We start from the raw sequence: 25,581 nt of genomic DNA on the forward strand, positions 1-25,581 counted from the left end.
AGACGCCACTCCTTTCTTGGCCTTTGCTTCTCACTTGTGTAAGAGAAGGTGGAGGCCAGGGCTGGTGGGCCGCTGCCCTCTTCTGGGGCTGTTTCTTTCCCTTGCTCCCCTGTCCCCTGGCCTGGGAATTCAGCTGGAAACAGACTTGCTCCTCCTCGTCCTGTCTGCGCCCTGGCTCCCCCCCCCCCCCCCCCCCCCCCGCTCCCCAACCAGGGCGGGAGCAGGGAAGGGAGAAGCAGCTGGGGCGTGGGGCATGGGGCATGGGGCGGGGTGTGATTCCTGCCCAGCCTGGGAAGGAGTTGCTATTCCCATCCGGGTTGTGGGGGAGCGCCTCCTGGACACAGGCCCCCACTGGTCTGGGTTCGTACGGGAGCAGCCACTGGGGGGCGCTGTCCATCCCAGGTCCGTGCCCTCCGGGGCTGTCCACACCTGCGGCCATCTAGGCTGTCCCGTGGGCTGGGGGAGGCTCTGCCCCGAGCCGGCCTGTGTAGCTGTCCCGGGGAGGCCCACAGGGTCCTCCGAGCAGTGTCCTCCATGGCCATGTCGGCTAGCCAGTGCTCCCCAGGAGGCCAAACTTGGGGAGGGGCAGAGACTTTGCCAGCACAGCCAGTATACCGAGGACAGCGGCCGAGGGAGGGCGTGGCTGAGCCTGGCCGAGCCGCTGGTCCCTGTGTGTGGCGGTGGCACCGGCCTGCGCGGTGTGCACACGGCCAGGCTCGGGGTCGGAGGATGGTGGCAGCCGAAATACAGCTGGAGCGGTCTCCAGCCTGGCGTGTGGAATCCCCCGGCGACACCGGATGCGTGCTGCCAACCCGTTCATTCATTCCCAAGGCCTTAAGGACTCCTCTGTCCCCTACCATGTGGGGTACAGAGGAGGAGCTGACACGGAACTGCGCAAAGGGCATTGGCATCTCCAGGCACCAGGAAATGCCCCGGAGCTGCCCGGTCTGCCTTCAGCAGGGGCCTCTCCACTGATGAGACCAGTGTGGAGACCTCCAAGAGAAGGTGACAGTCACCCCAAAAGATAGCAGTGCACTCCGACAGGCCCAAGGGGGCTTGCTCCTTCCAGAGACGGGTGGGCATTGGGGCTCGCCTTGTTCTGTCTACTTTCATGTGTGGGTGTGCGCGTGCGTGTGCACACATGCACACCCTGGTACTAGGGCTTGAACTCAGGACCTGGGCACGTCTTATATTTTTCCCTCAGGGCTGGTGTTCTGTCGCTTGAGCCACAAGCTCCACTTCTGACTTTTCGATAGTTCGTTGGAGGTAATAGTCGCATAGACTTTCCTGCTTTCCTGCCTGGGCTGGCTTTGAGCCTCAGGTCTCAGCCTCCCTAGTAGCTAGGACGACGGCGTGAGCCACTGGCATCCGGCCGCTCACAGGTTTTCAGATTAAGCGTATTACTCAGTGATGGCTGACGGCCCCGTGGTCTAGCAGGGCTGCAGATATTAATTCACTGGGCCCTGACACCCTCTCCTCGGGGCACTGGAACGCCCCTTTGATGGACAGAAGCCCGGAGAGGTCGTGTGAGTGTGCGGAGCTGCCCTCCCCCGGGCAGCCTGTTCACCCCATGTGCCCAGCTCATGGGGGGCACCCGGCCGCCCCGGGGACCGGCTGTTGCTCTGCGTTCTGAGGGTGAGGTCCCGTGGCGCGCCCAGCCGCGTGGCTCCAGACGCGTCCTGTCAGTGGCGCCCCAGGTGTGCCCGCTCCGATGCACCGGCAGCACCTGGCACCTCCTTCCTGCCGGTTCTGAGCGTCGAAATGTTCTCATGTACAGACAGCTTTTTTTTTTTCTATATACATACAAGAAGTGGAATTATTTCGGGCCTGTTGTCAGGCGGCTGTCAAAAGACTTGGGGAACAGAGAGGGGCCTGCTGAGTCTGAGACTCCTGGGAGAGGACGTTGTCTGGGTGGCCGGGGCTGGGCACACAGGCGGGCCCTGGGGGAGGTGCAGCCGGGGCTGGGCACACAGGCGGGCCCTGGGGGAGGTGCAGCCGGGGCTGGGCACACAGGCGGGCCCTGGGGGAGGTGCAGCCGGGGCTGGGCACACAGGCGGGCCCTGGGGGAGGTGCAGCCGGGACTGGGCACACAGGCGGGCCCTGGGGGCGGTGCAGCCCGCCGAGCCGGTGGCCCTGGGTTCTGGGGCTGGGGAAAAGCTGAGGTGGGGCTGGGCGGGGGGCGCCACGCTGGTGGGATAGAGGACAGGGCAGGGGCTGGCCGTGTGGGGGTCACTCACCTTCTCTGATTCTGGGGTCTCCATCACATCGCTTCCCCTCCCACAGGTCATGTGTCCAGGGCAGGGCGTACCCCTTCCCAGGACCTGGCCTGGCCCCCCAGAAACTGCAGCAGTCCCACAGGGACCCCTGAGGCTGGTCTGGGGAAGCCCAGCGAACATTCTGGAAGGCTCCAAGCCACCACAAGATGCCTTGCTTGGGAGCTCAAAGCTCAGCGGGTTTCAGATTTCCTCTCCTCTCTTTGCACGTGTTTTATCACCTGCTCTATGTCCTCCGTGTCCTTGAGATGCTTCGGGAATCCCTGGAGACTTGTAGGAGGCTCTGGGCGGAAACGGGAGCCTGGGTCTCTGCGGTGGATTTGGCGTGTGTGTCCCGTGGTCAGAGTCCTCTGGGGAGAGAGGTGTGAGCTACCCCAGAGCCAGCAGCCTCTCAGGAGCGGTGCTGCGGCCTGCCTCACACAGAAAGAGCACCAGGAGGCCACGGCTCCACGTGACAGGGCGGGCACTGCCAAGAATGCTGCTGCTGCTGGGGGGGCGGGGAGCGTGGCTCGGGTGGTAGAGCGCCCGCCTCGCAAGCATGAGGTCTGAACTCAGATCTTTGTGAATATATGCCTGGGCCTCATGCGTGTAATCCTAGCCACTTGGGAGGCAGCAATGGGGAGGGTTGTGGTTCAAGACCAGCCTGAGCAAAGAGTCAGTAAGACCTCATCTCAACAAACAAGATAGGTATGGAGGTGTATGACTTACATGTGAGGATCTTGATCTAAAGCCAGCTCCAGACCCCAAAGAAAAAAATGCAAGACCCTACCTGGAATTTTTTTTTGAAAATGAGAAAGCAACAGGGCTGAGGGTGTGGCTTCACAGAGCACCTGACTAACATGGCCCTGAGTTCAGATCCCAGCACCTCCCCTCACAAGCCAGAGAACTGGGCCACCCCTCAGTGGAGCTCTTGCAGCTGAGCGTGGCCTTGGAGCCGCCCAGGCAGCCACGCAGGTGCCCGTCACCGCCGGGGCCACGTTCCTCTTCTCAGCTTCTTTTAAGAGCAAATAGGAAGCTGGCGCTGGGGGCTCACACCTCTCAGCCTAGAATCTCAGGAGGCTGAGATCTGGGATCTGAGGTTTGATGCCAGCCCGGGCAGGAAAGTGTGAGATTCTTACCTCCAATTTATCAGCCAAAGCTGGAAATGGAGCTGTGGCTCATGTGGTAGAGTGCTTGCCTTGAGTGTAAAAGCTAAAGGACAGCGCCCAGGCCTCGAGTTCAATCCCCAGTGCTGTCCCGAAGGCAGGCATGGGGGCGGTGGGATTGGAAAGTCTCCAGCAGACTTTCGGTGTGAGCGTGTGGTGGGGCGCGTCCTGCCCTGCCGTGTTCTGTCTGTGTCTGCAGAACGCTGGTGTCCATAGCTTGGTGGGGTTCAGGGTGCCGGGCAGAGGCCGGGCAGGGCAGAGGGAGCAGGTCTGCCGGGAACTCTGCTCTAGGCTAGGAGCCTTCATCCTGGGGCCTGCCCACCTCCTCTCTGGGAGCCCACAGCCCTGAGTGCGACTTGTCCTGCTCCTGCAGACAGGCAGGTGTGATGGCCATGTGCAGCCGGTGGTGGCCGTGCATGTAGCAGGTGGTGGCCGTGCGTGTAGCCGATGATAGCCGCGCGTGTAGCCGGTGATGGCCGTGCGTGTAGTCGGTGGTGGCCGTGTCTGCCCTGGACTTCGATCTGGGCTACATAAACGTGCTGTGTTTGACTTCCGGTTGCGCCCCCTGCACAGGCAGAGGCCTGGCACAGGCTCCACCAGGGTCCCGCCCCCAGCTCAAGTCAGAAAGGCCGTCACAGGGCACGGGAAAGAGGCTGCAGCCCCTGACCTCACCCAAGGTCATCGGCAGGCCCAGAGCCCCACTGGCCCAAGGCTGCTGTTGAGCCTCACAGCTTCCTCCCCCTCCGTGAGAGCCGGGGCCAAGGCAGGGAACGTTGGACGGGCGAGTCCCGGTGCCCAGAGATGTCCATCCTCCAGACAAGAGAATGCTGCCCATCCCTGCGTTTCTGGACAGCTCCTGAGCCCGTGACGGGCCGGGTTCGGGGCTGGCTGGTCCCACGCCCGCTGGTGAGGCCTTCTTCCCCACACTGACCACGTGGCCAGACGCTCCCACGCTGGCTGGCCAGGGGGCAGCCGGTCTCCCAGCAAAGCCCTGAACTGACCACTGTTGAAGACCCCAGGCTGCCCCCTCCCCCGAGGGCCACACACTCAGTGCGTGGTGCCCCAGCCTGCCACGAGGCCCAAGCCACCGCTTGGACTGTGTGTGTGGCGTCTGTGGATGGACGGTGTCACGCCCGGCAGCGTGGATGCTCCGCTTGGCTGGACCCGGTGACAGCGCAGAGGACGGAGTCACGGGAGGGGGGAGGGGCGCTCCGTGGAGATGGCGCAGGCTCGTGCCGGGAGTCGGGCACCCCCTTCCAGAACCGAGAGACGGCCTGGCACCACGTCCGCCATGCGGAGTGAGCCAGCAGGGCAGCCGCCGGCGCCGCCGGGGACACAGCCTCCCCTCCCAACGCCATTGCTGTTGACACAAAATGTGTGGACCATATGGAGTTCAGTTCTGAGTTCCAGTTGCTTTTCCCCATCTCCTCTCTCTCTTTCTCCTTTTTTTTTTTTTTTTTTTTGTTTCCTTTTGGATTTCGGAAGCTGTTCTCTTAGCAACTGCAAAAAAAAAAAAATGTACACTTAATTACAGAGCCCTGGCGGCTGCGCCAGGCCGCATGCCCTTTTCTCCTCCCCTTCCAGGGTGCTCCCCGTGCCCCCTGCACCGACATTGCTCCTCGCCCCACTTCTCCCCACTTGAGCTGTCTCCACGTGGCAGTCAGGGCACCTGCCCTGGCCTCCCCCGGCCTTCCGCTGGGCTGCACATGCCGGAGACCATGCTATACCGGGTGTCTCCCAAGATGTGTGCCAGCTGCCTGGGCTGGAGGGGAGCTATCGTGGGCAGCTTTGCAGTTTGTTTTCTTCTTTCTCTTTAAAAAGATCATGAAAGCTGCGGCGGGGGGGGGGGGGGGCGGAGCGCTGTTTTCTGGGGGTCATCCGTGGGACACGCACCGCGGCCAGAGGAGCGAAGGCTCTCTCTCGTGTCTGATGGTCTCAAAAGGAAATATAGGTCACGTGCAGAATTCCAGCACGCGGAGACAGGCTGCTCCTTAGCGATCTCCCTTTTGACTTGCTTACTAAATCTGCTGGCAGACAAACATAATTGGCTTTTTCTTTAAAAATTAAAAAAAAAAAAAAGGCAGAAAAGCACAGTGCATTATATTTAGCCACGCGCGCCCGGCACCAGCCGGGTTTCCTTGGATAACCAGAGCTCCAGCGCGCAAATGCCTCTCGTGTGTGCGCGGCACCCCGCGGGGTTAACCCTAGGTGGTACCACTTCCCCGGTGCCCTGCTCACGGAGCAGAGTGGCTCCGCTCACATGACAAGCGCCGCCAGAGGCAGCCGGCGCTAAGAGCAGCGTCTACACACAGTGGCTTCGGCTGACAGAACATGGGGTGGGCTTCGTCACCAGCGCGCCGGGACCGGCGTGCCCGGCGATGCTCGGGGCTTCACCGTGCCCAGATGCCCGCCGCCGCCGGAGTCCCAGCTGTGCCTGCTCCGAGGGGCCGGGCTGCCCGCCTAGCCTTTCTCCCTGCCCGGAGGGTTATATAATGAGCCGGCCACCGCCAAAGTCAGAGAGAAAATGAAGTCTTTGTTAAATGCCTTCACCAAGAAGGAAGGTAAGACGTGCGGTGGGGGGGCTCGGCTGAGGAGCCGGAGCTGCTGCTCCCCGTTTCTGGGGGGATGGAGAATCTGGTCTGCCTGGAATTGCCGGCTGTCAGTCTGTCCCTTGCAAGGGATAATGACTTCCATTACCATAGGGTTTGGCTTTAATTGATCCAAAGGATTAACGGGCTGGAGGTGGCTTTTCATTTTCTTGGGATCTTTAGCCTCTGGCAGAAATGCATTCCTCAGCGTCCACCTTGGATTCTGTGCCGGAGGGTGGCTTAGGATCTGAGTCCTAAGAAAGGAAGGAAGTTTTGACTCCAGCCCGCCCGCCACCTGGAGGGCCCGCCCGAGCACCTGCCATGGGGCCCCGGGCACAGCCGCTCCCAGGGCGATTTCCCAGCTCCGCACGGCCAGCCCGGCTTGCAATCACATGGAGTGGGCAGAGAAATGGCTTGGCAGACTTTAGAAGTACCTCAGCTCTTTGTCATACCTGGTGTGGTTTTTACTGTGGGGTGGGGTATATGTGTATGTATGTGTATCTCTGTGTGTGCACGTGTGTGTGTGTGTATATATATATATTTATATATATGCATGTAAGACAGCTAAGAAAATATCCACCCACCTAGAGTTTGCAGACTGCCTGAAAGAAGGAAAGAGTTGGGTGGAATATTAATCACGTTCAGACAGGAAAAGAGTTATTTTTAACCCTTTTCTCGCGCACGCACGCACGCACACACACACACACTGTCATTTCCATGGGCAGACGGTCTTCTCAGACGGGGAGCTCTCTTTGATGTGAAATCTGAAGATTTCTAACAAGGCCACTTGAAAAAAAAAAAAAAGTAGAAAGGCACCTCTACACCTCTTCCCTCTCCCAGACCAAGTTCATCTCAGCACAACCAGCAAGGAGATTCACCCCGGCCCAGGGATCCTGGGGGTCGGGGGGGGGGGCAGTTTCCATCTCCATTCATCTGTTCTGCCTGACGTCACCGTGAGGAGCGCTGGAGTCACGGGGTCTGGGGGGAGAAGTGCGCGTGGTGAGAGTCCCGCTGAGCCCCCCTGCAGGTGCAGGGTGCCCCGCACCCGGCCCGGGTCTACGCCGTGCGGACCTGCGCGGAGCAGCCTTCGCCTGCATCCATGTTCCGGTGGGATTCTCTAAAAGCCACCGTGGGGGATGGGGGGCTCAGTTTCCATCGCTCTGAGCAGAGTGCACAGTTCCGCTGCCCCGTGCCCTCCCCCCCTTGGCCCCAGCTTGGGGAGTCTGCTGTCGGGGCGTTCTTCCACGGACTTGTCTCCTGATGTGCCTGTTTTGGCCTTAGCCGGCCTGCCTGACCCCTGTCATTTTCCCTCTGAGGGTGTCAGTACCTCCCCACTGTGTGATCAGAACACAGAACAGCCTGTTCTGTGGGAGGGGCCAAGGGGCACGGCACCAGAGCCACCGGCCACCGGGTCTGGCGGTGCCCTCATCTGAGGAGCCCGAGAGCCAGCCCCGGCCTCACCCCATGGTCCTCCTGGGAGCCCAGGCCTCCGGGACCACGTCCCACTGGGCTCTTGCCTTCACGCCCACGGGAGCCTCTGATCTCAGCCAGCATTGGCTCCGGTTCTGGCTCTGGCCAGTCTTGGAATCCCCCAGTTTGGTGGTTCTGAGGTCCCCGTGCTCCAGCCCTGGGGTGAAGGCGCTCTTCAGGGCCTCCACAGCACCTGCAGCTCCCTTTGTGGGTCCTCAGTCCTGCCTGCTCAGGTCTGCAGACCCAGAACAGACCCTATGCTCAGCTAGGTCCTGTGCTTCGTCCTGTGCTCCGGGCTCAACTCTGCCAGGCACAGCCTCTGGCTCTGGGAGAATGCCACCCGCCATGGTTAGTCTGGGTGTCTTCTGCTGGGTGGCCAGCCGGGTCCCTGGGTGTCCTCTGACGGGGGCCCTGTTTTAGATTGGTTTGCTGGAGGAATTAGTGGGATGGAGCCAGGTTCTTCCTGCCGCTGGTGAATCAGGGTGGGTGAGGGGCCCTGCCACCCACTTGGAAAAGTGCGCATCTCCCCGGTGGACCGTCCTGGTCCTGAGCCAGAATGCCAGGTCCCAGGCCTGGCCCCAGGAAACCTCCCACTACCACCGGCCGGCTCGCCCACCTCAGCTCCCACCTTCCCTGGGTCACTGCCAGCCTGGGAGAGAAGTGCCAGGGTCATGTCTGTGTCCCCGCAGCTCTCCCAGGACCCCACCCGTCCCCCAGCCTCTGCCAGGGCTCCAAGCTCTGCCAGCCGGCTCTCTCCCGCTCGCCTTCATCCTGGAGAGCATGCTGCCCTGGTCAGAGCACTGGCCCTGGTGTGGTTCTGTGGCGCTGTGCACACGTAGGTTTGTGTGATTCACCTCACCGCGGCCTCGGACCTGGGGTCTGTCTCCTGAACGACCCATGACATGCTTTCCTTTCTGCCCAGAAAGCTCCCCTGGGACCCGTCCTCTGGGAGAATGGGCAAAGCCCTGGCGGGGGGCAGAGTGGGCCTTAGACCTCCAGGGTGGGAATCCGGGGACAGCCGCCTCCGGTGCCCACAGGCACTGTCCGGGTCTAGTGGCGTTTGCTGGGGCTGCAGCGCTGGGCAGGCAGGAGGAGGCGGCTCCGGGAGGGCTGGACACACACTGCCGCAGGCTGCAGGTCGGCCTGGCCGGCTTGGCGCTGCAATGCTGACCCCACGCCTGGGCGTGTCCAGCAGCAGGTGCTGTCCCCTGTCCTGCAGGTGCGGCGGGGTGCGCTCCTCCCAGCCTCTCCATGGCCTCTCTCCCTGTGTCCTCCTCTCCCTCCTTCCAGGCGCGCCCCAGGCCCACCCTCCTGACCCGCTCTGACCTGACCAGCTCTATCCGGGCCTCTCCCCACGCACAGCCGCGCACCAAGGGCCAGGGTTGGGCCTTCCCCCAGGACTCATGGGCTCCCAGGCTGCCTGTTGTGGAGGCTGCGCGTGAGCGAGGGCTCAGGAGGCGAGGCTGGGCAAGGGCTGGTGCCAGTCCTCACACCGGTCAGGCCAGGGGTGTCCTCCCAGAGCATCAAGGGGGGGGGGCGAGACCTGATGGAAGCGGGGGCCTGAGTCCCTTCCATCCAAGGCTGTGGCTTGAGCTCGTGTGCGTGGAGATGGCCCTGACCTCCACCGTCTCTGTGCTTTGTGTGGTGCCTGGGCCAGGGCCTGTGTGGGGCTGTGGCTCCTGCAGCCCAGGCACAGGGGTAGGGGCTGGGTGCGTGGCGGGTAACTCTGCTTCTGGATGTGCGCACACACTCCTCACTCTCTCCCGTTCTCTCCCATCCAGTGCCCTTCCGAGAGGCCCCAGCCTACTCCAACCGCAGGCAGAGGCCCCCCAACACTCTGGCCGCCCCCCGGGTCCTGCTGCGCTCCAACAGTGACAATAACCTGCACGCTGGCGGCCCCGAGTGGACCGTGTGCCCCGGGGCCCCCTCCCACCGCAGCCTCTCCCCCCAGCTGCTGCAGCAGGCCCCAAGCAAGCCGGATGGCGCCGCCAAGAGCCTGGGGGGCTACCTCCCAGGACCCCGGAGCCGCTCCCCGACCCTCAACAGGCTGGCCGGCGTCGGCGAGGATGGCAAGAGACCCCAGTCGCACTGGCACGTGGGGTAAGGCGCGGCGGGGCGGCAGGGGCCACAGGGGTCAGGCGCGGCGAGGTGGGCAGGGCCACGGGGTCAGGAGGGCTCCACACACGGGACGTCGGCTCTCTAGCATGGACTGCCCAAGGAAATGGGGGCCTAAGCTGTGCCCCACCCCTGCAGAGCCCTCCTGGGCCCGAGTCCGAGATGACCGTTGAGACACTGCAGGCTGGGGTCAGGCCATGCTGGGCTCGCTAGGTGGCTGGTGTCGCGGGTGGTGGCCTCAAGCCCTGTGCTTGTGTGTTGGTCTCTTGGCATCTCCAAGTGGAAAGGCAGGAGGGGTGGGCCCGGGGGGCCGGGGGGCCGGGGGCCGGCACCTTTCCAGCGCTGTGATTGCTAGTCCCAGCCAGAAGGGCAGGAAACCCGGCCCGGGTGAGGACAGACGCATCACGGTCGCTGGGCCTCGGAGAGCTGGCTAGGGTCCCCCTGGGACCTCCAGCTCAGGTCTGGGTCCTGTGTCCCCACTGCTCACGGCAGCGGGGCCCTGGATTCGAGCTCAGCGCTCCAACACCTCAGCACCAGCCTCCTGTCACTCTGCCTTCCGACTTTCTTGGGCAAGGATGGGATTCACGGAGCTGGCTCCTTGCTGGGGGACCATTCGGCCAGGGACAGGGGGCTGGGGGGGTGGGGGCAGGTGCCCTGGCTACAAATGCCTTAGGCTGTCACCTGGCCGTGCTTGGACCCGGGACCCTGGGTCTGTGGTCTGGCAGTGTGGCATCCCTGTAGGCCCGAGCTGTGCTGTGGGCCCGGTGATATGGGAAGTCTCCTTTGGTGCCGGTGCCCTGGGCCCCACCCCGCCGTGAGCTCATCTTTCCCCCTGAGCCCCGGCCTGTCTGTAGGGGGTCGTGCTGACACCGGCCGTGATCAGGGGCTTCGGACAGGAGGCCTGACCCACCGCCCCACAGCTCTCCATCAGGCAGGCTTGAGGGAATCACCTGAGCTCATGCGTACTTCCCTGCCCCAGTGAGGCCTGGTGTAGACCCAGCTTTGGGCAGCTTAGAGTCGGGAAGGCCCGGGAGCCAGAAACAGTGGGAAGCTGGATTAGAGGCTCCCAGACAACCCTGGCTGGAAATGTGGCGATGGTTCTCACGGGTGAAATCCAGTGAGCCCAGAGGCTGCAGGGCCAGGGCAGGGCAGGGACAGTGTGTGTGTGTGTGTGTGTGTGTGTGTGTGTGTGTGTGTGTGTGTGTGTGTGTGTGTGTGTGTGTGTGTGTGTGTGTGTGTGTGTGTGTGTGTGTGTGCGTGTGTGTGTGCGTGCGTGTGAGCATGTGTGTGTGTGGGCACGTGCTGCTGCCCAGGCTTCCTGGAATTCCTCCTGCCTGTCCCACTGAGCTGTTATGCACCTTGGCACACCCTCCTGTGCCTCTTCTTTGTGGATTCTGAAATGAATTCTACAGATGGACTTGAGGTCATTCTCAGGGTTGAATGGAGGACTGTAGGGCAGGCGCTCAGCACGGGCCTGGCTGTCCTAAGGGCCTGTTCTGTGTCACCCCGAGAACTCAGATACATGTCCAGCCTCGGCTCAGAGCGGCCGGGCCTGCCTTCTTCGTGCCCCAGGCTGTGGGATGGGGTGATTGGCCATGCACCTTTCTTCCAGGACATGAGACTTGGCATCCAGCCCCCTCTCTGTCTGTGCAGAATCGGGAGGGCACCGCGGCCGGCCGGGCTTGAGGGCCGCCCTGTGCGTCCTTCCGCTGTGCTCTGCCTTCCTTCCAGAGGCCGTGCGTCGGCCATCATTCGTGTCTGTGGGTCTCCGGAAGGTTTAGGAAAGCTTCCCACAGCCACATGGGGCAGGGGGCACCCTCGTCCAGGGGCAGACGCCGGCCCGTGGCAAGGGGCAGGAGGCATGCGGCACCTGGCTGGAGGGAGAGTGCGCCCTACCCACAGCGGGGGCCTGCCCGTGGCCAGCGGCCCCCCCACCCCCGCACTCTGCTCCTGGTGTGTGTTCTGGAAGGCTCGTCACTGCTCGCCACAGGGTGGTGAGAGCCAGCCTGGATGGGACAGCCACCCCTAGCCTGCCCACCGGCCCCCCTCCCCGCTCCTGCTGCCCCTCACTCTCCTGGCCAGGACTCTAGCCTCGGCAGGAACATCTGCTGGAGAAATGAGCCAGCCTCAGCGGGAAGCAGGACACAGAGTTCAGAGGCCCCTGGCAGGCTGGGGCTGGGGCTGGGCCTGGGGCTGGGGTTGGGGCTGGGCCTGGGCCTGGGCCTGGGCCTGCAGGCCGTCCGTCTCTGCTGCTGGAAGGACAGGGCTCACCGGGAACATGGAGAACCCTCCGGACCCCTCTCAGGCGCTCGCTAGCCCCACCAGCCCCGAGCCTGTGGCAGGGAGGGGAGAGGGGAGCAAGATGGGGAAGACACCCACAGCTACCTTGTCTCTACCTGTGCTCTCCCCCATTTGCCCCTGGTGGTCGTCCATCCCCTTCCCCATTTCTCCCTCCTGTCCTCCCGACGCTGGTCCAGAGGAGGGGAGGGCCACACAGTGCCTGGCAGCAGCCTCCCTCCTCCTGCAGGTGTGGGGCCCAAATGTGGGCAGGGGCCAGGCTGGGTGCCCCCCTTGCTGGAGGCAGCGCCCCCTAGTGCTGCAGCTGGGACGGGCCCCCAGACATGGCTCCATCCAGTCCTCCATCCGCCCTGGCCTCCCTGTGCCACACCCCTGGCTCCGGCGTGGGAGGTGAGCCGGCAGAGGTGAGACCTCACCGTGAGAACCAGCTGGGCAGGCCAGGGCCAGCACAGGCCGGTGCCAGCGGCCACCGGAGCCCGTCACCCCGCACACCCTTCAGGTGTGGGCAGCAAAGCGGCTTGGGATCCCCCTCCCCCTCTCCCTCCCCTCCCGTGCCCTCCCTCTGCTTCCTCAGGGACTCGAGGACCTAGTTCCCGACAAAGAAGGTGGCTCTGCTCCCTCCCCGGTGCCTTGTCCTGACCCAGAAACGGGGAGGGGCTGGGCCTGCTGGCAGAGCAGGGGTGAGGCCTAGAGCCGGCCTGTCACAGTGTGTGGCAGAGACACTGGCGGGGGGCACAGGGGAGACTCCCCAGGCTATGTCCAGGCCTGGCGAAGGGGCTCCCTGAGGAGCAGGCGGCCTAAATGAGTAAGTCTGCGAGTCACCAAGGAGGATGAATGGGAGAGGCTCCTGTGGGCAGATCCTCGCTCACCCGGGGTGGCGGGAAGTGGCCCAGCTCACTCAGCAAGTCGCCATGGAGTGGAAGCCAGCGTGCCGGTGGCGTGCTGGCGCTGAGATCCAGCCACCGGCCCTCTGACTAACACAAGTTGATTGGGATTCCATCTGGTTGTTCTCGGCAGAGAATGAGGAAAACCCGGACAGTGTGAGCTGGGAGCTTCAGACCCAGGCTCCTCGTACAGGCCGGGTAGGGGGCTGGGGGCGGGGCAGCCTGGCCTCCTGCGGGGGGCGGGGATGTGACTCTACTGTCCGGGGCCGCCACTGGGAGAGGGCCTAGTTCACACAGGAGGTGCTGAGAGCTAAGCCAGGGAAGACGTGTTCCTCTGGCACTAGCACATTCCCTGGTTCTAGCAGGACGGAGCGGGGACAGGGGGCAGGAGGAGGGCCGCCTGTGCCACGAGGGTAAGAGCAGTGTTTCCGGCACCCCGCCCCCTCTGCCACCTGTAGCCTCCGAGAGGTTCAAATTAAGAGTGAGTAAGATGCCTCGTGGGCAGGGCTGCTGAAGCCTAGCGCTGCTCTGGAGCCCCCGCACGTGTCTGAGGGCTCCTGGGCTCTCAGATGGCAGCAGCCGAGCTCCAAGCCCAGGCCGCATGCTCCAGCGCTGGCCCGGCGACCCAGGCACTGGTCACTCACTGTCCGGTTGCAGCAGGGCACAGCATCTGTGCAGAGTAGATTCCAAGAGACTTCCTCCCATGGACACTCCTGGCCACCCCTCCTGAAATGAGGGTAGATATTCCAAGAGGTGGTGCTCATCCAGGGGGTGGAGGAACGGATGGAAGGATGAATGAAAGAAGGCTGGGTGCAGGATGGATGGATGGATGGACAGACGGACGGACGATGGGCGGACAGATGGACGGATGGATGGATGATGGATAGATGATGGATGGACAAATGGATAAATGTGAGGATAGATGGTCGGATGGATATATAGGCGACTGGATGGTGAGCTAATGGATAGGTGATAGATGGGTGATGGATGGATGGATTCATGAATGGATAAGTGGATGGGTAGTTGATAGATGGTATCACGTCTGTCTGCTTCATCCATGCGTGGATGGATGGGTAGCTGGATGATGTTTAGGTGAGTGGATGGTGGGTGGATGGATGGATGGGTGGATGGATGGGTAGATGGAAGGATGGATGGATGATGGATGGGTACATGGATGGGTACATGGAAGGATGGATGATGGCTGGCTGGCTGGATGGTGGATGGAAGGATGGATGATGGATGGATGGGTGGATGGGTGGGTGGATGGATGGGTAGATGGAAGAATGGATGGATGATGGATGGATGGGTAGATGGAAGAATGGATGGATGATGGATGGATTGGTGAATGGAAGGATGGGTGGGTGGATGGATGGATGGGTGGGTGGATGGATGGGTGGGTGGATGGATGGGTAGATGGAAGAATGGAAGAATGGATGATAGATGGGTGGATGGTTGGGTACATGGAAGGATGGATGATGGGTGCATGGATGGGTGCATGGATGGGTGCATGGAAGGATGGATGATGGATGAATGGGCAGATGGATAGGTAGATGAAAGAATGGATAGATGGATGATGGATGGATGATAGATGGATTGGTGAATGGAAGGATGGATGATGGATGGATGGGTAGATGGAAGAATGGATAGATGATGGATGGGGGGATGGGTGTATGGAAGGATGGATGATGGATGGATGATGGATGGGTGGATGGGTGTATGGAAGGATGGATGATGGATGGATGGGTGGATGGATGGTGAATGGATGATGGATGGGTGGGTGGATGGGTGCATGGATGGGTGGATGGATGGATGTGATGGCTGGTTGGTAGATAGTAGGGAATGGTTGGCTGGATGGTTGGATACAGAGGTATGCAAGTGAATGGGTGGAGGAGCGGAAGGATGACAGACGTGAGGATGGGAGTGTGAACAGACACTTGGTGCGTGGGTGGTAGAGCAGGTGTGTGAGCGGCGGATGAGATCTGGGTGGGCAGTGGAGGAGGGTGAGGAACAGTCTTCCAGTTCCCCTTCCTCAGTGGCGTTTTGGGGTGTCGAGGCCCGCCTGTGCCCCGCTGCTGGGATTTGGGGGTCTAGATGACCCCACGTGCCATCTCTGCCCCTGGCCAGGAGGGCGACAGGGAGAGGTCCGCAGAGCCCTGTGCTGGCCGCTGGGGCAGAGCCCATGACCACCGCCGAGGCTCCCCTGGGAGCCGGGCCCGTGTCTGGCCTCCCTCCCTCGTTCTCCTAAACCCCATGCGGGGGTGTCATCCCCACTGCCCCCTCCCCCCGGCTTCTGCAGGGGTTCCTGCTTGGGGGTCCCGGGGTCTGGGGCGTGGGTGGGGGAGTGGGGGGGGGTGTCCTGCCACACTGCCTGCTGGTGACAGCTCTCACCGGGACCTGTGGCTCCAGGACTCGGTGACTGAGCGTGGCGGGGGCAGGCATGGCCGCCCTGGGAGACTCTGTCCCTGCTGTCCCCGTCCCATCCCCCACTGTCCCCCAGATGTCCTCGAGCCTGGGAGGCCTCCAGGGCTTCCGCCCGTGCCAGCGCGGCCAGGTGACCCGGCCTGCTTTCCTGCGCTCTGCTCTGCGCAGGTGAGGGACGCATCTGGGCCTTGGGGCGGGGCTGTCCCAGGCCGGCCTAGTCAGCAGCCTAAATGACACTCTAAATTTAGCACACCACAGCCCAATTCTAGCTCTGCGCCCCGGCTCCGCAGAGACGCCAGCCGGGTCCCGTGCCCAGGCCTCATCCTAGCCGGGGTACCTGAGACTCGGTTTGGCACGCCGGCACTTTGATAACTTTTCAGAAGCTAGTACCTACCCCAGGGCGTTTCTCGGGGGCCCACATACAGGTGTGAGGAGAGTCACATCAAATCATGAGAATGCAGCCCTCAGCTTCTAGAATTTTCCATGGGTGCCTGTTTCACCTTGGTCCCTTGCAGGAAGCTCAAAGACATGATAGTCATTGTGAGGAGCACATACATACACACCCTGGATCTGGGGTCGAATTCAGGTGTGCCTTCAGTTCTAGAGTGTTCTTCCATGTCGTTCAACTGCAACTCTTCCCCTTGGCTGGTGTCCTCTTATAAACAGCCAGCACGGAGAATGCTGGGTGCCGTGTGTGCGTGTGTGTGTGTGTGTGTGTGTGTGTGTGTGTGTGTGTGCGCGTGTGTGTGTGTGTGCGTGTGTGTGTGTGTGTGCGCGTGTGTGTGTGTGTGTGTGTGTGTGTGTGTGTGTGTGTTCATATATATATAGAGAGAGAGAGAGAGCGCACACATGTGTACCAATCTTGGGGCTGGAACTCAGGGCCTGTGCACTGTCCCTTGTACCCAAGGCAAGCACTCTACCACTTGAGCCACAGCTCCACTTCCTGCTTTTGGTCATTAATTGGAGGTAAGAGTCTCACGGACTTTCCTGCCTGGGCTGGCTTTGGACCGCGGTCCTCAGCTCTCAGCCTCCCGAGTAGCTAGGATGACAGGCGTGAGCCACCCAGCTGCTTTCTGGCCATTTAGGATCAGCAGCCCCCCACGTTGTCCTGCCCCCGGCCACATTCCCCTGTGGACATATCATTTTGAAAGACCTCTGTCTTGGGATGGGCGAGAGAGATGACCAGGCCTCCTCTGGGGTCTTCCTGGTTGGGACCTGGGCAGCTGCTCCTTCCTGAGCTGTGAGGCCGCCCCACACCTCCCGGACACTGCTGGACACTGGGTGTGGGGGGGAATGGGAGGTGGGTCTTTGTGAAATGCATGACATCAAACAAGAAAGACACAGTGCCTCCTGGGGTGATGGCAGCCTCTGGCATCCAGAGCGACCGGCGCCACCGTGGACAGTAGACAGGCCACCCACGCGCGGCCTCAGGTGCTGCGGCTCCACCCGCGGCTCCATCCACTTGTGGTGAGCGGTGCTCCACGTGTCCACCCTGACCTCTGAGCACCTACGCGCTCGGCTGGACAGCCGTCCCCACTGTCCGGCTCCAGAACCTTCCCAGACTGTCTCCCTGGCCCCCATGACCCACGTGACCCACTGCGCCAGAGACCTCATGAGTGGGACCTCAAACTCTGTGTCCTGTTGTGCCCAGCTGGGCTGCACCCTGTCAGCACAGGGTCAGAATTTTCTCCTCTTAGTGACGGATTCCAGGTATCAGGCACCATGGCTCAGGGCTGTAATCCTAGCTTGCTTGGGAAGTAGAAGCCAGGGGATAATGGTTCGAGGCCAGGATGTGCCTAAGACCCCACCTCATTCAGTGTCTGGTGCAGTGGCACACGCCTGTCACCCCAGTGGTACAGAGAGGCACCAGCCCAGGCTGGCCAGGATATCAAGTGAGACCCTGCCTGGAAAAGGCCAGCACGAAAAGGGGCTGCAGGCATGACTCAAGGGGTAGGGCACCAGTTTTGCAAGCACAAGGTCCTGAGTTCAATCCCCAGGACTGCAAGAGATGCAGGCTGACACGTGGACCACATCTTGTGGCACCACTGCCCGCGGCTGGACATGGGTGTGGCCTGACAGGTGCTGCCCAAGGCCTGTCCATCCCCTGCCACCGTCCGCCCTCACGGGACCTTCCTGATGGCCAGCAGCCTGGTGTTGGTGGAACAGGTCAGCTATGGTGCTGGAGTGAAGCTCCTGACTAAATGTCTCCCTCTCCTTCTCTCCCTCCTCCCTCCCTCCCCCTCCCTCTCCCTCCTCCCCGCCCCTCCCTGCCCCCCTTCTCTGATCCAGGCCCCCCTTCCCAGCTAGCAAGGATGCCTCGGCCTCGGCCTTCGAGTACCCGGGGCCCAAGCGGAAGCTCTACAGCGCGGTGCCCGGGAGGCTGTTTGTCGTCGTCAAGCCATACCAACCCCAAGGCGACGGAGAGATCCCCCTCCACCGCGGCGACAGGGTCAAAGGTCAGCGCTGCCCACCACCCTGCTCGGGGCCTCTCAGTCCCCACCCGCCCTCTGGAATGGCCGTAGTGGGGGACAGGGCTAGGTTTGCCAGCACCCGCTGTTCAGCGTGCCTGGGGTGGGGGCAGGGAAGGAAGAGGCCCGCGGGCACCCCGCCTCTCACAGGGCCGCAGCCCCTCTCCCTCCTTGCCACACGGCCCTCTCCCTTGTGTGACCCCAAAGCGGCCCCCAGGTCTCCCTGCTTGGTCCAGCTCTGGACCCCGAGCCCGCCCCGCCCCTTGGCCCCGGCGGTGGCCCAGGCCTGGTTGACAGCAGCTGTCTGTGCAGCCTCCAGGCTGGCCAACCTGAGAACCCGGGGCGCTGGTTAACGGGGGCCCCAGGGACCACAGGAAGGTGGACACCAAAGAGGAAGAGGGACGGGCAGGCATGTGGGTGAGGCCAAGACACCGCAGAGCCCATCCGCCCCCGAAGCCCCAAGGCTGGTCTTTAAAACAAGGTGACCTGCTCACAATCGGGAAGAACGGACGTGGGAGGGAAGGGTTCAGGGTCTGGCAGCCGCGGCGCACCCCATGGGCCTCCGTCCCAGCCCAGTGCTGTGGCCCCGGGGGCTCCCAGGCCAGGGCTCTGTGCGGGGAGGGAAGCAGCCGAATGACCACCGGTTGGGCTGGCGAAGCAGTGAGGGTGAATTTCGTTATTAATTGTGCCAGTGCTGGGGCTTGAACTCAGGACCTGGACACTGAATATTTGTGCCCAAGGCTAGCACTCTACCACTTGGGCCACACCTCCACTCTCAGCTTTTGGTGTTTCCTTAGAGATAAGAGTCTCAGGGACTTGACTTTGCACTGTGATCCTCAGCGCTTAGCCTCCCGAGTAGCTAGGATGACGCACAAGTCAGCAGAGCTCAGCTCGTGGTTGAATTTAAAAACCAGCACCCGCACCCAGTACCTCTCGCTCCTCTATGCACCGGCACTGGGTTTAATGAGGGACATCCAAGCCCATGCTGAGCGGCTCCTGTCCTGACGTGAGGGACAGCTGTCTGTCCATCTGCACACAGTGGAGGACACCGAGGGGTCATTGTCCCATCTCTGTAAAAGAATTTGTTTCTTCTTTCCAAAATCAGAGTCCAGACATCAGTGCTCACCCGGGCACTGTAATCCCAGCTAACTGAGAGGCTGCAATGTGGAGGATCACAGTTCAAAGCCAGCCAGGGCAGAAAGTCCACAAGACTCCTCTATCTCCAATTGACCAGCAAAAAGCCAGACTAGAGGTGTGGCTCAAGTGGTAGAGCACTAGCTGAACAGCACAAGGCCCTGAGTTCAAGCCCCAGTACTAGCAAATTAAACAAGCAAACAAAAACCCAAGCTACCAGCACCACATGACCGATGGGCCCAGGGCTGGGGCATCTTTCCATCTTCTCTCCACGCGGAGGGGGAACAACGTCTTGAGAGCAGACAGCCCCGCACAGCCCAGCCTCCCCACCCGGCCCCAGGCTTTTGTGGCTGAAATCACTGCTGGAGAGACTCACAGAGGACAAGGACAGACAGACAAAGATGCCCCTTTGGACAAGTGACATGGGAAGGACGCGATCGAGGGCCTGCAGGCCCGTCTGTCTGTCTTCTTGTGTTGGTCAGAGGTGGCCTGGGGGCAGCGGAGCGCTGTGCCGTCCAGGGTCCTCCCCAGGACCCTTGTCCGTGGGCACGTGGTCCTGGGCCTCCGGGTTTGCAGGTCCTCAGCCCTGGTCCGGGTGTCCCCTGCCCTGCCCTCTCTCTAACGCCTGTCCTCCTCTGCTGCCTCCTCCAGTTCTGAGCATCGGCGAGGGCGGATTCTGGGAAGGCAGCGCCCGCGGGCACATCGGATGGTTCCCGGCGGACTGCGTGGAGGAGGTCCAGTGCAAGCCGAGGGACAGCCAGGCTGGTAAGCTGGCTTCATGTGCGCCGGGGCTCACGGGCGGCCTGGAGCGCGGCCGGGCCCAGCTGGCGGTGGCGGGGAGGCCGGGCTGCAGGTCCGGCTCCCTCTCTTCCTCCGGCTTCGTCCAAGCCAGACGATCACGGCCAGTCGTGGGGAGCTGTGTGTGTGTGAGTCGGGCGCTGGGCGCCGGTGTGGTGGCCATCCAGGACCACTTCACGGGTTGACAAAATGTCCATTTCTTCTCCTGGGTGGAGTCAGGACACAGGTAGCTCCCCACAGGTGAGCAAGAACCCCATTCCCGCCCCGAGGGCCACACACAGCTGCCCGGGCAGGAATGATGCTTACGCCTAACTTTCCCTGAGAGCTCAGCGCCGCAGGCTGCGCTTCTGGGGGAGGCCCAGGCGTGCGGCTGCCAGTCAGAGCCATTCCTGACGCTGTATGGAAAGGGGGCCGGGGGGAGTGATGTCTCCCACCTGTGAGCTGTGTGGACTTCAGTGGGTTTCCTGGTGACCGCCCCCCTTGCTGGCCTCTGGCATGACGCTGTGGCTGCTGAGCACGGTGTGTTCAGCTCTGCTCCGCTCTGGGCGGTTTCCCGGGGGGGGGGGGGGGTGGGAACGCTGTGCCTGGCGGTGTGGGCTCTGGGATCCTTCAGGTGTCCACACGTCGTGGGGGCCCCCATGCCGATCCGGCCCTGAGCTCGGGTTCCCAGGGTCGGGGACAGAGGTACCTGTGTCTGTGCTACCCTGGGCCGGCTGCCGGCATTGCTGGTTTGCTGGGGGAGGGGGGGGCGGGAGGAAGAGCCAGCTTCCTGGGCCTTCAGGTCCTGGGAGCTGGGGCAAAGCACCGCTGCTTCAGTAGAACTCAGCCCCCTGGGGTCCAGAGTCTGGGTCTTGGCGGGCCGGGGTTCCAGCCAGGGTGGAGGCTCCGGGGCCACCCCCTCCGGGTCTCAGCCCCCAGACTGCAGCCACCCTCCTGGCCCCTGACACTGACGGCAGCCCTGCCTTCATCTCGTCCAGCCCCCCAGCCTTCCTCTTCTGCCTCTGTCTCCCCATTCTCACGGGGAGTAAAGTCTCAACTCCACCTGCAGCCCTGGTGCTCTGGCGGGGATGGTGCGCCATGTGGGTGACGACACAGGAGGGGAGCCGGACATCCTCGGGGTGGGGGTGGGGCACCCCTCACGGGTGACACACTAAGGACATGGGAACTGCTGTGAGAAGGAGAGGAGGAGGTGAGCACAGGCTACAGGCCCTCCCACGAGCCCCGGCCCCAGCCACGCTTGGTGGTGTCAGGCTGACTTGGTCTTTTGTGGGTTGGTTGGCACCCATCACAAGAAGAGTCTGATCAGGAGAGAGTCATGGCGTCCTGGTGACAGCGGCAACCAGGTGTCTTCCGTGGGCTTTGCTATCGGACGCATGACTTCTTTCCAGAAGCATCGGTGCAGATTTTGGCGCGCTTAATAACTGAGATACAGTGCACTTATCTCTGCTCTGGGTTGGTAGGGTTCTTCTCATTTGCCTCTGCTTGTTGACCCTGCATCAGATGTCTGTGGCAAATATCACCCCCCCCCCAGTTTGTGATTTGTCTTATCATTTTCCAGTAGTGTCTTTTAATGGGTAAAAGTGGTTTGCTTTTTTAATTTTAAATGAAGCCCGAGTTATCTCTGTTTTATTTTTTATATAGTTGCTGCTTTTGTAGCTTTTTTTATTTACATTGGAAATGTGCAGATCCTGACTATGTATAGAACCAAAAGATGGCACAAAAGATTTTTTCACGTGTCTCCACTCAGCCGGCATATTCTTGCCAGGTCAGCTTTGTCTCCGCCCCTAGAAACTCTGCCTCCTCAGTATAACAAAAAGAAATGGAGCTGGGGGTCCATCGGATGAGCTCCACAGACAGTTCAAGGACAAAGAATGCCGGGCCAGCTGGGCAGGTGTTTTCTGCTGTGGGAGACAGCTGAATTCCATCGCCTCAGGGGCTGAGATAGGGGCCCGGGCCAATGGCGGGCCGTGTCCGATTGGTGGCCCTGTCCAATTGGTGGCCCTGTCCAATTGGTGGCCCTGGTCGATGGCTATCCCTGTCTGATTGGTGGCCGTGTCCGATTGGTGGCCCTGTCTGATTGGTGGCCCTGGTCGATGGCTGTCCCTGTCTGATTGGTGGCCGTGTCCGATTGGTGGCCCTGTCTGATTGGTGGCCGTGTCTGATTGGTGGCCCTGTCTGGCTCGTGGCTGACTGGTGGGTGGACTGTTACAAGTTGGGCTCCATGTCCAGAACAGCTGGTAGTGGCGCCTTGGCGTGTTCCGCAGTTTGGAGCTCTTAGTCTATAGAAGCGAAGGCGTCTGGTGGTGCCCAGTGAGCTCCCTCCCCAGGGCCCTTTTGATCTCAGAGATGAAGTAGGCGCGAGTTGCCGGGGCTGGGCGGGTTCTTTGTAAACCGGAGTGCTCCGCTGCATGTGGGAAATCTGGGCACTGCTGCCTCTGCTGCATCTGCCCTGATCCATGGGGAGACAGGAGACCGGTTCTCCGGTCGGGGCTCCCATTCACGTCTCGCCATTCGGCGGTGCCGGGGTGGATTGCGCCGTCTGATTCTGGGAGAAGGCCAGGGAGATGGGGACCTGCGTGGTGATGTTTCATTTTAAGCATAGGACAGCCGTGTGTCTCTGTGCACAAAAACACCGCTGTGTGTCCACCCTGGCCTTGTCCACCGCGAGCCTCAGCTGCGCCGCGTGGCCCTCCCAGTCAGCACGTGAGCTGACAGCCAGCGTGCAAGTGTGCTCCCCACGCCCGCCACGCATCCCCTCGCCTCAGGGCTCCGTGTGCTGCCCAGCGGATGCCACCTCTGGCGGCGTGTGTGTCCGCCAAGGCCTCCGGACGGGGAGGCAGGCCTGTCTGTCCCGCGGGCCTGCTTCAGGGATCAGGCTGGCAGGTGTGAAGCCAGGGGCAGGCTGGCAGCCCTGGACTCCCTGGGGGCCGATGCCGTGGCCTGGGCCGAGCGGCCTCCTCCCAGGAGGCCCTCTGTTCTGTTTGTAAGTCCTGTCCAGTGACGGAGGATGGCTGCCATGCTGTGGAGGTGGCCGGCCACCCTCGTCAACTAACTGTGCATGGGCAGAGATCGCCTCACGACATTTCCTATGCTCGTGGCCAGACCAGGCTGACGTGCACGACGGATCACGGCGGTGGTGGGACCACAGTCTTGGGAGGGAGGGAGGGAAGGAAGGGGGGCCAGCACCCTCACCCCGCCAGCCTCCCAGGCCCCTCCTCCTCCCAAGGCCTCAGTCTCCTCCTCTGTGATGGGCTCACCCTCCTCCCTCCCTCAAGTTCTAAAACAGAACCCAAAGCCAGGACACCCTGGCGACGGATCTTAAATAAGAAACTGAGATAAATTTCCCAAGTCGCCGCTCGGCGCCAGGTGATGAGTCAGTTTCTGAGGAACCACCAAGGAGTGTTCTTTTCTGTGGAGAAGCTTGTGTGTAAACAAGCAGGCCATGTTGGGCTGCTGCCCCGCCCCCAGCCGCAGGCCCGCCCCCGCTCAGGGGGTCTCCAGGCCCCCCCTCTGCGTGGATGCCCACGCCCTGCAGGAAGAGGTCCCGCGTGGGGTCTGGCTGTTACCCACTGCGGTCCTGGGCTTTCCCTGCTGTCTGGCCTCTCCGACGACCTCCAGGGCCATCTGCTCCCAGCGGTGGCTGCACTTTGCCTTGGGGAGCCAGGGACCCCTCCCTGCTTCCCCACTGCGGTCGTGAAAGCCCCCCCCCAGCTGGGAACAATGGGGCCTCAAGGGCCCATCCACACCCGAGCCCTGTGCTAGAACATAATGACCACCAGCCTGGCCCAGATCCGCACGCCAGCCACTGCCGACCCAGCCCCATACGGGTGGCAGCCCGCGCAGGGCATCACACACCGACCCCGCCCCCCTCCCCCACCGTACCCACTCCCCTCCCCCACCATCCCCCCCTCCCCCACCGTCCCCGCCCCCCTCCCCCAGGCTCCCAGGTAGTACTGTGCCCCTAAGCGCCCCAGCCTCATGTCACTGCCCGACAAGGAACAGGGGCCCAGAGAAATTAAAAGGCTTTGACGGGCGTCGGTGGCTCACGCCTGTCATCCTAGCCACTCAGGAGGCTGAGCTCTGAGGATCCTGGTTTGAAGCCAACCCAGGCAGAAAAGTCCATAGGACTTTTGTCTCTAGTTACCCACCAAAAAGCGGGAAGTGGAGCTGTGTGGTTCAAGAGGTAGAGCACCCAACTTGAGTTTAAGCTAAGGGGTAGCGCTCAGGCCCTGAGTTCAAGCCCCAGTAATGGCACAGAAAAGGGAGGGAGGGAGAGAGGGAAGAAAGGAGGGAAGGAAGGAAGGAAGGAAGGAAAGAAGGAAAGAAGGAGGGAGGGAGGGAGGCAGGGAGGGAGGGAGGCAGGGAGGGAGGGAGGGAGGGAGGCAGGGAGGGAGGGAGGGAGGGAGGCAGGGAGGGAGGGAGGTAGGGAGGGAGGGAGGGAGGCAGGGAGGGAGGGAGGGAGGCAGGGACGGAGGCAGGGAGGGAGGGAGGGAGGCAGGGAGGGAGGGAGGGAGGCAGGGAGGGAGGCAGGGAGGGAGGGAGGGAGGGAGGGAAGGAGGCAGGGAGGGAGGGAGGGAGGCAGGGAGGGAGGGAGGGAGGGAGGCAGGGAGGGAGGGAGGGAGGCAGGGAGGCAGGGAGGGAGGGAGGGAGGGAGGGAGGCAGGGAGGGAGGCAGGGAGGGAGGGAGGGAGGGAGGCAGGGAGGGAGGGAGGGAGGCAGGGAGGCAGGGAGGCAGGGAGGGAGGGAGGGAGGGAGGGAGGCAGGGAGGGAGGGAGGGAGGGAGGCAGGGAGGGAGGGAGGGAGGGAGGGAGGAGGGAGGGAGGCAGACAGGCAAGCAAGCTTGGTTGGGAGGTTGAACAACTTGCGCAGCGCCTGGGCCTTGTGGCTCCTGACCAAAGGACCCTTCCCTTCCTCCCGGCCATGGGTGGGAATGAGGACTGTGGTGGCTGCTGTGCACTGGGACGTCGCCTGCCATCGCGATGCGTGCGTCCCTTTAAGAGGGGCGGCTCTTGTGTTGGAGGTGACCTGGTACCCTGAGATCCGGGGGTGTGAGCGCGGTGTGAGCGCGGTGTGAGCGCGGTGTGAGTGCGGTGTGAGCACGGTGTGAGCGCGGTGTGAGCGCGGTGTGAGCACGGTGTGAGCGCAGTCCGGGGGTGTGAGCGCGGTGTGAGCGCGGTGTGAGCGCGGTGTGAGCGCGGTGTGAGCGCGGTGTGAGCACGGTGTGAGTGCGGTGTGAGCGCAGTCCGGGGGTGTGAGCGCAGTGTGAGCGCGGTGTGAGCGCGGTGTGAGCGGCGGAGGGGAAGGCAGGGCCCTCGCTGGGCTCTCGTCTCCGTGCGGGTGCCTCTGAGACAGCCCGCAGACAACCTTGTGTCGTTGGTCCTGGTGGAGGCCTGGCAGCCTCCAGTGCCTGGCTGACGGCAGGGCCAGCCCAGATGTGTGCGCGGCAGCCCCCGACCTTGAGCTGCTCCCGCATCTGTCCCCACATACAGACTACGCCAATTCCTACCGCTCTTTCAACTGCCGTGGACAGTGCCAAGGCTCCTCCATCCCCTGCCCTCCAAGAAAGAAGACTTCACTAGCTTACATCCTTGAAGAACCTAGTGTCTAGCCTCGGGCACAGCTGGGTCAGGTGTCGGGGGACATTCTACAGCGCCCCGCTCCTTCTCAGGGCGTGGACCCTTTGTGGAGACGGTGGCCTCTGTTCCTGGCAGCCCCCGGCCATGTGCCCTTCCAGGTCCCAGTCCACTAGGAAGGGAGGTCGGCCCTGTGCTGGCTGGCTGGCTTTGGCTTGGGCAGCCAGGGACCAGCCCTGTGAGGACTGGCTAGAGTCAGCGCGGCCAGGGGGGGAGCCAGGAAGTGTGGCTGACCACACACCGGGGCAGGGATGTCGGAAGGGGAGCGGTCGGAAACTGTGAGTAGCGAGTGAACCCCCAGATCGGTGCCTGCCATGCTGCGTCCCTTCCCTTTGAAGATCATAGATGGCCGTGA

General features: G+C 62.4%; 1 protein-coding gene across 2 annotated transcripts in view; it reads left to right on the forward strand.

Moving 5' to 3' along the window:
• Shank2 (SH3 and multiple ankyrin repeat domains 2) overlaps window positions 1-25,581 on the forward strand; it is a 289,122-nt gene that overhangs the window by 75,930 nt on the left and 187,611 nt on the right. For both annotated transcript variants that reach the window (XM_042670380.1, XM_042670381.1), the window contains exons 10-12: window positions 9,258-9,576; window positions 17,484-17,650; window positions 19,448-19,561. In XM_042670380.1, the coding sequence (XP_042526314.1) occupies window positions 9,258-9,576; window positions 17,484-17,650; window positions 19,448-19,561 (600 nt within the window). The remainder of the gene's footprint in view (window positions 1-9,257; window positions 9,577-17,483; window positions 17,651-19,447; window positions 19,562-25,581) is intronic.

This window comes from Dipodomys spectabilis, unplaced genomic scaffold (genome assembly GCF_019054845.1).
Source record: "Dipodomys spectabilis isolate Male_0828 unplaced genomic scaffold, ASM1905484v1 ptg000544l, whole genome shotgun sequence".
Lineage (NCBI taxonomy): Eukaryota > Metazoa > Chordata > Mammalia > Rodentia > Heteromyidae > Dipodomys > Dipodomys spectabilis.